We start from the raw sequence: 10,020 nt of genomic DNA, 5'->3' as shown, positions 1-10,020 counted from the left end.
CCATGGGGTATTGTTCTCCATGGGTTATTGTTCCTCCATGCAGTATTGTTCTCCATGGCATATCATTACTTTGCCACTCCCCTGATGCCAGCTTGTTTTGAGTTGGTCACCAGGCTACCCCCAAACATTTGCCTGGGCTTCTTTTTCAGGAAAAGCTCCGCTCCTCTGAGCTGACAGAGACGATTCGGGAGCAACAGGAGATCCAGGAGGTATTGGATTTTATTGCTGTACAGACCGTAATGCTCTGGAGCAGCCCAGTTCGATGCACGGTACCCGGGGCCGTGCACATGGGGGGTGGGACCTCTGATTGCAGGGGGCCTATGATGATTACTCCAGTTGGGACCATCCAGGGGGCTGCCGTAGTGTGGGGCAGGAGACACAGTCACACTCTGTGTTCTTACTTCCTGACCTTGTATTTTAAGGTCCTTCAGAGCAAAATAAACCAACTGAAAGAAGAGCTGGAGGATTCGGAGCAGCAGAATGCGCTGTAAGTCAAAGGGTGGGGGCCAGACCCCCAGGTAGGGTCCCCATTGGCCGTAGCTCTCTCAGAGTCAATGGGGCCAGACCCCCAAGTGGGGTCAATGGGATGTGGCTCCATTGGAGTCAATGGGGCAGATCCAAGCCTGGGTCAATGGGATGTTATTCCATTGGAGTCAATATCTCAAATGCCCCTTGATCCTTTTTGCATGAACCCAAGTGTTTTGCATTCTTAATTCTAGCTTTGGGCTCTGACACTTTCAGAACACTGGACTTGGCTGAAATGTGGCCAAATGATGGAATATGTATCCTGTTTTCACCTGACCCCATTGACCCGGGACAGATGTTCAGTAAGGGCCCCCGTGTGCTTGATGAGGGATCCTGGCTATCGCAAATGTCTACGGCAATGAATGAACTAGTGACCCGTTGAGAGAGGTTTTTAGCTTATTAGGAATGACTCATTGTCCGATGCGTTTTCTAGAAGAAGGACTTAATCCTAGAGACCTTCGGCTGGTTGAGCAGGGGAGCTGAGATACCCAAAAATGAAAGCTACCCGTAGATTTGTTATGGTGAAGGAATCATCTTTGGCCCAAGCATGAAATATAAAGAGAGTTTTTTCTGGTAGTGACTCCAGTCTTCGGGATAGGCTCCAGCTCAAAGTGGGGATGCCCCAGCTGGGTCGCTCAGGGGTGGTCCAATAAAAAGATCTGGTCTTGTCTCAAGAGACATAGTTAAGCCAAGCTTAGCCTCTCCCAGTGGTGGGTTTAGATAGAGACAGGACAACCCATCCCGCCATTGGAGTAAGTGTCTAACCGGGAGCCCAGCAGTGTAGCCGTCAGGTGGATTGGGGACCACGTCACCGACCTGTCCGTGTTCGTCTTTGCCCATGATCTTTGAGGAATACATTTCCAACTGAGCCCGATCCATTCACCTCTTCTGAAGACCAGATCCAAGTGGGAACCGGATGCCACGGACCTCCAACGTCTCCCTCTTGCTTTTCACAGCCAGAAGCTAGAACAGGGCGAGGATCTCTCCGGGTCGTTGCTGTGCGAGATAGTGGAAGCCAAGCTGGTAAGGAACGGGGCCCCCAAAACGCCGGTGAGCCGGGCTTGGCAGTGAGAGCCGGGCTGTGATGCTGGCAGAGATTCTGCCCCACAATGAAGCACCACATTCCCAGGGGAAGAGAGGCCAGGTTCAGCCCAGGGAGGAATTGGGAGCCTAGTGGTTCATGAATCTGGGTCTGGCTGCCAATTCCGAGCTGTGCCCAGCGACATCATGGATCATCCTGGGCCAGGCTGGGAACTTGGGTCTCAACTGTGTAAATGGAGAGAGAAAAACCTTCCATTGTTGGTCTTGTCTGTTTAGACTGTGAGCTTTTAGGGGCAGGGACTGTCTCTCATTCTGGGTCTGGGCAGTGCCCGGCATGATGGGGGGCCCTGATCTCAGTGGGGGTCTGGGCAGCACCTGGCGCAATGGGGCGTCGATCTTGGTCAATTTCTCTGCAGTGCCCAGCATGCAATGGGGGGCCCGGATCTCCACGGAGGTCAAGGCCCTACTGCAATACAAATGCTAATAAATCTTCCCACTGGGGGCTATTCTGCAGGAGACTCGACTGGTGGCGAAGAGACGCGGCATCACCTACTGGCTGTGGTGAGCGCAGTGTTCGCATCTCGGGGGGTCAGGACACCTGGGTTCTTGCCATCAGTTAATGCACGATACAGTGGCCGGACTGCATCACTCTTTCTTTCTTTCTTTCTTTAGTCAATTCAGGGCAGGTCCCAGCCATGGCTGTTTTTATTTCTTGGTTTATTACTGGTGCAATCATTTCCCTAACTGTTGATTAATTATTTAATGTATTTACTCCCTGCTGGAATTATGCCAGGGCTTTTTCCCCATTGGCAGCCATTAATTAGCAAGTCCACAGGGATATGGCTAAAAGGAATCAGCCCATCTAGCTCGGTATCCCGTCTCCAACAGAGGTGCAAGACACCCCCTAGTGGGCGGTGCTGGAATAACCCACCCATCGGGGCCCATGCTGCCTCACTCCCATTGGTTTGAGGTCAGGTCCTGCCCTGCGTCAGGAGGGTTTTGATACCTTCCACGGCTCTGGAACTGGATCCCCAGCTCCGGCTCTGCGGTGTCACGCTGCTGACTCCAGAGATTGACACCCGCTGGGGTTCTGATCCAAGGTTTCCATCCCATTGGGTGTGTCGGTCTGAAAGCAACGCTGCAGCTTGACCACACGTCATGGGGCTGGGTACAGAACTAGCTGCGGGTAGCGGTGGGATCTCCAGCCAGGGATACATGGTGAGATCCGAATGGCCGCTTGTGACCTTAAAACCCAGGAACATCACATCAATATCCAATTCCTGTTTGGAGCCCCATTGAGATCCAGTGATGGGGAGTTCCGCAGTCACTCTGATCACTCTTTCCCCACAGGACACTGGCCTCCCTTTGCATCTGGCTGCAGCTCCTCACTGGCTCCCTTGTGGCCACGGCCGTCCTCTACATATACTTCTTCGACGGGGAGTTCATCTACCGCACGCTGCCCCTGGTGCTTTCGGAGCACAGCTATGACCAGCTGGCCTCTGGCCTGGGCGGCCACCTCACCCTGCACAGCCAGGGGCTCCTGCCCTTCTGAGATCCCTGGCCATGGCCATGGCTGGCTGTGGTGCCGTGGGCTATTAGTAGTGGGGGGTGCGTGTGCGTCTGGAGGAAAACCCAGTAGAGGCCCCTGGGTGATTAAACTATTTAACTGCCATGTGTTCTCTACTGTGCCTCCCACAGCTCAGTGAGGTCACTGCATCCTACCTCTTCTCCTGTGGGACTGATCCTACCCCACAGGCTTCGGTGAACAACCTAGTGCTTCCCAGGCACAGGCTGTTGTGAATCCCAGCCCTGTCTCTCAGGGGGCAGCTCTCCTGCTCCAGGCTATGGGGAGGCAGGGGAAACTGAGGCACATGAGCAGGTGTCTCAGAGTCTCTCCTCCATCTGGGCTACCTCAACTCCCCAGTACCTGGTAAGTGCCCTGGGCCCAGCAGGGGCAAGAGACCCAGTTGTAGGGGAAGGCTGCAGCTGTTACTTACCAGGCATGTCCTGACTCCATCCCCTGGTGGCATCAGGTGGTAGGAAGGATGGTTGGGTGGGTGGAAGGAGGGGTGGATGGAAGGATGGATGGATAGGTGGCTGAGGATGGATGGGTGGACGGATGGATAGAGGGGAGGGATAGGTGGATGGATGGATGGATGTGTGGGTGGAAGGATGGATGGATGTGTGGAAGGCTGGCTGGCTGGCTGGCTGGATGGACGGGTGAGTGGGTGGATGGGTAGGTGGGTGGATGTAGGATGAAAGGAAGGTTGGATGGATGTGTGAGTGGAAGGATGGATTTGTGGATGGAAGGATGACTGGGTGGATGGATGGAGGGGTGGATGGATGGATAGGTAGATGGATGGATGGAGGATGAAAGTAAGGTTGGATGGATGTGTGAGTGGAAGGATGGATGGATGGATGGATGTGTGGGTGGAAGGATGAGTGGGTGGATGGATGGAGGATGGGTGGATGGATGGATGTGTGAGTGGAAGGATGGACAGGTGAGTGGGTGGATGGAAGGATGGATGGGGAGATGGATGGATGGAGGATGGATGGATAGATGGGTAGGTGGGTGGAAGGATGGATGGGTGAGTGGGCGGATGGAAGGATGGATGGGTAGATGGATGGATGGGTAGGTGGGTGGAAGGATGAATGGATGGATGGGTGAGTGGGCAGATGGAAGGATAGATGGGGAGATGGATGGATGGAGGATGAAAGGATGGATGGATAGATGGGTGGGTGGGTGGAAGGATGAGTGAGTGGGTGGATGGATGGATAGGTAGATGGATGGATGAAGGATGAGTGGATGGATGGATGGATGAATGTGTGGGTGGAAGGATGGATGGATAGATGAGTGGATGGAGGATGAAAGGATGGATGGATGGAGGATGGAAGGATGGATGGATGGGTGAGTGGATGGATGGAGAGATGGATGGATGGAGGATGAAAGGATGGATGGATAGATGGGTGGGGGGGTGGAAGGATGGAAGGATGGGTGAATGGGCCGATGGAAGGATGGATGGGTAGGGAGCTCAATGCACCAGATTCTACAAGGGTGGAGGGAGGGATGGGATGGGATGCCTATAGATGCCGTATCCCAGGAATGCTGTCTCCAACGCCCTACATAACAATAAGGACCCTTCTCCAGCTCGTTGCCAGGGCTCTGTTCAATGCTCTCACCCTTTCCTCCACCACAGACCCCAAACACCACATGGAGAGCAGCAGGAACGTCTCTGGCGTCTTCTGACTTCGTGCTGTTGGGTTTCTCGTCCCAGCCAGAGCTTCGGCACCCGCTCTTTGCTCCCTTCCTCATCGAAGAGCTGAGATCCAAGTAATACTGAGCCAGAGAAAAAGGCACCGCCAAACCGATCTGAACCAGGCTTATCTAGTGACTGACACGGCATCGTCGGACGGTGCTCTGCGGCATTGTTGTAGCCACATCTGTCCCTCCCCCACCTCTCTTTGACAATTGTTGTATGTGGTGTCGGAGCTACGTCAGTCTCACCTTGTCCAGTTTTGCCGATTGCTGTTGGAGCCAGGTTAGTCCGACTCTGACTTTGCCGATTCTTGTCTGCAGTATTGTAGCTGCGTCTATCCCACCCTCTCCAGCTTTACCGATTGTCAAACGCAGTGTTGTGGGAGCCGTGCTGGTCCCTCTTTGTTTTGCTTTGCCGATTGTAGGCAGTGTTGTTGGATCTGCGTCATTCCCACTGTCTCTTTCTTTGCCCAAGCAGTTCCCTGTCTTACGTCACGTTCCCTGCATCTCCAGTGCTCAAGGTGAGGGGACCCAACAGGCCCAGAGGGTGCCGGCCCCTACATCCATCACACAGGGGAGTTTGTTCCCCACATGTTCCCCAAGTCCCTTGTCTCTGCTTCAAGAGCCGGGAAGGATTCCTGTGGGCTGGGCATTGTCCCCCTGGCCTGCTCCCCATTTCACTCCCTGTGAATGTACGTTTCTTTCTCTCTGCCGGGCATCCAGCCGATCGGCCGGGTAAATCCACACTCCATGTCTAGGGCAGGCTGGGTTTCCATGTGAGACCCTGTTTCCAGCCCACATCTCGGACCCACTGAACCCAACCTGGACATGCCCCATGCAGGGATTTTCGGGACCAGCGCAGCCCCAGGTCACAGACGAGGCCTTACAAGACATCTCCCAGGAGAGCGATTACAGGCCAGGGCATGGCCCAGACCCTGTGAATCTCTGGCAGGGCCTCAGCAGGGGGGCTGCCCTCTAGGGCTGTGAAAGGTTCCCAGGCGCTTTCCTGAATGTGGCCTTTAACCCTGTTTCGGGGCTAGTTCCCCCAGCCCCACGGAGCGCGGACCAGTGCCATGAAACTGCTGCTATCCCTGGCTGAGCTGGGCTGGGCGTCCCTGGTTATTATCAGCCTCCTCGCTTCTCTGATCTGCAGTGTGACTGGCAGAGATTATAGACCCACTCCCGGCCAAGAGGTGCGGAGAGAACCCAGGAGTCCTGGCTCCCAGCCCCACCCCGCTCTAACCACTAGACCCTGCTCCCCTCCCAGAGCCAGGGAGAGAACCCAAGAGTCCTGGCTCCCAGCTCCCCTGCTCTAACCACTAGACCCACCTCCCCTCCCAGTGCTGGGAAGAGAACCCAGGCATCCTGGCTTTCAGCCCCTCTGCTCAAATCACTAGACCCGCCTCCCCTCCCAGAGCTGGGAAGAGAACCCAGGCATCCTGGCTCCCAGCCCCTCTGCTCTAACCACTAGTCCCCACTCCCCTCCCAGAGCTGGGGAGAGAACCCAGGCATCCTGGCTCCTAGCCCCGACACAATGATTCAAATGCCCCTCCCCCAGACACGAGGTCCCTGCCCACCAAACAAGGACACCTCGCTCTTGGTGCAGCAGTTTAGTGTTTATTGGGGACAGGGGAGGGGGGTCGCAGCCCCCCCACAACTGGTCGCTTTGGGGGTGCAGCCCCTGTGGGGCCAAGACCAGGCTGGAGTCAACCAGGCCTCTAGGGCGGCTTCTGCGGTGGGGCCTGAAACCACTGCCAGGCCTTTGCTGTTCAGCCCCCTTGTGCCAATGGCCGTCCGTCCTCTGGCTGTGGTCTTGCTGGCTGTGGTCTGCCGGCTCCCCTGCCATGCCCAGCCCCTTGCCAGCTCCCTGGCCCCCTGCCCTGCCCCTCTGGCCCCTTCCCCCTCAAGCTGCCATTAATCTCTATACTCAGCTGTCCCCCCAATATCTAGCCAGCCCCCCACACCCCTTTAGCCCCATCTGCACCCCTCTGTCTACCCCTCCATCCCATGCCCCACCCCCAGCTGTCGGTGCAGCTGGCTCTGGGCTCTAGCATCCCCTGATGTACGGCCGCAAATCCTTCCCCCTGCAGCGTTTTCTCCACGCAACCCTGCCAGAGAAGAGCAGAAAGTGAGTCATGGGAAGCAGGGGCCAGCGGGCCAGTGCCCTGGCCCTGCCCGTGACCAGCTGGACGTGGTGGTGCATCTGGCCCCGGTGGTGTGATGAACTAGGAATCTTCTTAATGTTTTCTCTGAATACTGTGTTGGTGCCTCAGTGTCCCCATGGCAGTTCTGAAGTATCTGGCAGAGCAAAGGGCCAGTGCACCTAAATGCCTGACCCTCTGTCTCCTGGCAACTGATGGCCTGGGCCCCTCCCCTGCAAAGGTGCCAGCTGAAGGTGTTGGAGACAAAGAGATCAGGAGACCCCGTGGCCCGGGAAAGGGGCTGAGCAGATAGGAGGGGCTGGAGGGGGTTGTTAGTCTGGAGCTGGCTGGGGACGAGGAGTGAAGTGCAGACCTAGGGGTCTGGCTCACTGCCCCCCAGAATGGACCCGGCCGAGGGGTCCGGTTCGCTGTATCTACAAGCTCTGTTTTAGACCCTGTTCCTGTCATCGAATAAACCTCTGTTTTGCTGGCTGAGAGTCACGTCTGACTGCAAAGTGGGGGTGCAGAACCCTGTGGCTTCCCCAGGACCCCGCCTGGGTGGGCTCGCTGTGGGAAGCCCACGGAGGGGCAGAGGATGCTGAATGCTCCAAGGAGAGACCCAGGAGGTGAAGACGTGTGAGCTTCTTGCCCTGAACAAGTCTGCTCCAAGGGAGAGGAGGCTCCCCAAAGTCCTGCCTGGCTTTGTGGGGAGCTGTTCCAGAGCATCGCCCGGGGACTCCGTGACAGATGGAGAGGGCAGGTGTAGCAGAGAGGGGTGGGTGGCATGGGACCCCACACTATCAGTGTCAGGGGGCCTGGGAGGTGATTGAGCTGTAGTGGTCAGAGCTGGGACCCAGGACTCCTAGGTTCTCTCCCCAGCTCTGAGAGGGGAGTGGGGTCTAGTGGTTACACCAGGGGAACCAGGACTCCTGGGTTCTACGCCCAGCTCTCTCCACTTGCTGCTTCCCTCCTGGGAGCACCTGGGCCATTTCCCCTTCCTACCCTACACTTCCTCCCCCCCAACCCCGGTACCAGTGAAACTCACCAGGGCATGAGGCCACGCGCCCGCTGTGCGATGAGCTTAGCGCATTTGATGTCATCCATGATATTGTCATCCAGGAGCTCTGGGAGGCAGAGAGAGGGGTGGGGTGAGCCAGGGGCATGGGGAGGGTGTGGGGACTGAGGGAGATGTGGGGGGTAGATCCGTGGGTGGATGGATGGACAGATGGAGGGACATGAGGTGTGAGGCCTGGACACACACGGATGGAGGGGTGGGTGGATGGATGGTGGAGGGGCCAGAGGGGAGGACAGACGGCTGGATGGATGGAGAGCAAGAGGTGGAGGGGGGTGGCATGGCCATGTCGGGTGGGTCCCTGCCCCACTTCCCTGCCCCTCTTACTGCGGCAGTGGATGCGGCAGCCGTTGCTGGCCCCCGGTGTCCGCCCGTCGTAGCACCAGTACTTGCTGTTGATCTGGAAGATCCCGTAGTCCGAGCTGCCGTTCTGGTTGTGGTTGATAGCCCTGGTGTTGTAACCGCTCTCGTGCTTTGCCAGGCAGACCCCTGTGTGCAGGGAGAGTCAGGGTGAGGCGGGGGCCCTTCCTGTGGGCCCCCTGGGGGCTCGATCCTCAACCCGCCGCTCAGCGGCTGCCTAACTCTGGAGGTGCCTAATTCCCCTGGGCCCCCTGCCCTCAATCCACCTCCCCAGCTCTATACTGGGCCGGGCATGCGGATGCCAGGGGCAACCTTGTGCCTAGTGGTTAGAGCACGCAGCTGGCATGTTGGAAATCTAGGGTCTCCTCCCCCTCCACATGCCTGCCACGGAAAAGGGATTCCGAATGGGTGTGGGAGGGAGAACCCCCTGGCTGCTGGGCCACACCGGGTGGCCTCCATCTCCCGTATAGCAGAGGGGCCCCCAGGGCAGGGGGACTGCACCCTGGGTCCCGCCTAAGACCTGGCTGGGAGCAAGTGTCAGCCCTTTAATTCTTTGTGAGGAGCTGGATGTGGGAGCCCTAGGGGGAGCCGGCCCTGGGAGTGGTGGGTAGATGGGGGCAGCTACTCACAGTCAGCCACTTTTCTGCCGACGAAGCCCTCCAGCCTGTGCTGCCGGAGGATCCGCACCAGCTGGCACCGGGGAATGATGATGCCTTGGCAGCCGGGGGGCTTCACGGCCAGAAGCACGAGGAGAAGCGGGAGCCCAAGGAGCAGCAGTGGCTTCATGGCAGCCGAGCCTACATCTGGCTGGGTGTCAGAGCAGCAGCTCAGGGGCCCCCCTTTTATCCCAGCTCTGGGGCAGGGAGCCCAGGCCCCCACCCAGCACACCCAGCCGGGAATGGGTCCAGGGGCAGCAGCCCAGGCGTGTCTGTTCCCAGCAGCTGCCTCCTGCATGGTAATTCAGGTTGTGTTAGGGACTTCTGGTTAAAGGCTGCCTGTTCCCAAGGCCTCTGAAATCCACCAGCTTCGGTGGAGCCCTTTGAAATGTGGTGCTCCTCAGGACGGTGTGGAGGAGGGTTAGTGACCCCAGTTTGGGAACATTTGAGCCTCAAATGCCGGAGATATCGCCTCCCCCAAAAAAGCCGCTTTTCAAAAAGTTTCTATGCGTGTTGTTTTTTGCTCAGAGCGAGAGAAAATGAATGACTGATGTGCTGCAGATCAAAATGACCTTGGTGTGTTGAGTTTTAGCCAACGGAGTGTGTGGCACCCACAGAATCTTTGGGGGACCCATACCGAGAAAGGTATTAAAGAAAATGTCCCCTTGCTCTTTAACACTGCGGCTGCACCTGGGCCAGAAACAAGCTAGTGAGTTTCCACACGCGCTAGAAGCTGAATCATTACTTGACTTGCTTTAAATTTGGTGCGGCTCAAGGGGATGCAGGACAACACTGGAGATCCAAATCTGGGGTCATTGGACCCAGGGGTTCCTGAGTAACAGCCTCCTCTCCACCCTGAAACCAGTTTCCATCTGCTGCTGGGTGCTGTTAAACTGGGAGGGCGTAATGACCGGGTGAATCACAGCCCTCATTGAGTTTGATAGCCATGAGCTCACCCTTCAATTAACT

General features: G+C 57.0%; 1 protein-coding gene across 1 annotated transcript; it reads right to left on the bottom strand.

The window, feature by feature from the left end:
• Positions 1-6,869: 6,869 nt before the first annotated feature.
• Positions 6,870-9,181, bottom strand: LOC116818895 (lysozyme C-like). The gene is made up of 4 exons (XM_032770176.1): positions 9,025-9,181; positions 8,363-8,524; positions 8,009-8,087; positions 6,870-6,930 (listed from the first exon to the last, which is right to left on the bottom strand). Exons 1-4 carry the CDS (start codon positions 9,179-9,181, stop codon positions 6,870-6,872), a joined length of 459 nt encoding a protein of 152 aa, XP_032626067.1.
• Positions 9,182-10,020: the final 839 nt, after the last annotated feature.

The sequence above is a fragment of the Chelonoidis abingdonii genome, chromosome 11 (assembly GCF_003597395.2).
Source record: "Chelonoidis abingdonii isolate Lonesome George chromosome 11, CheloAbing_2.0, whole genome shotgun sequence".
NCBI lineage: Eukaryota > Metazoa > Chordata > Testudines > Testudinidae > Chelonoidis > Chelonoidis abingdonii.
Note: the sequence above shows the minus strand (reverse complement) of the source record. Positions and strands in the feature narration are given on the sequence as shown.

Excerpts from the sequence above, each read along its gene's own strand:
- LOC116818895 (XM_032770176.1), bottom strand. The coding sequence starts at position 9,181 with ATGAAGCCACTGCTGCTCCTTGGGCTCCCGCTTCTCCTCGTGCTTCTG. Across the intron at positions 8,088-8,362 it reads CTGCCGCATCCACTGCCGCA|AGCTCCTGGATGACAATATC; the intron begins GTAAGAGGGGCA and ends TCTGCCTCCCAG. Across the intron at positions 6,931-8,008 it reads GCGCGTGGCCTCATGCCCTG|GGTTGCGTGGAGAAAACGCT; the intron begins GTGAGTTTCACT and ends CTTCTCTGGCAG.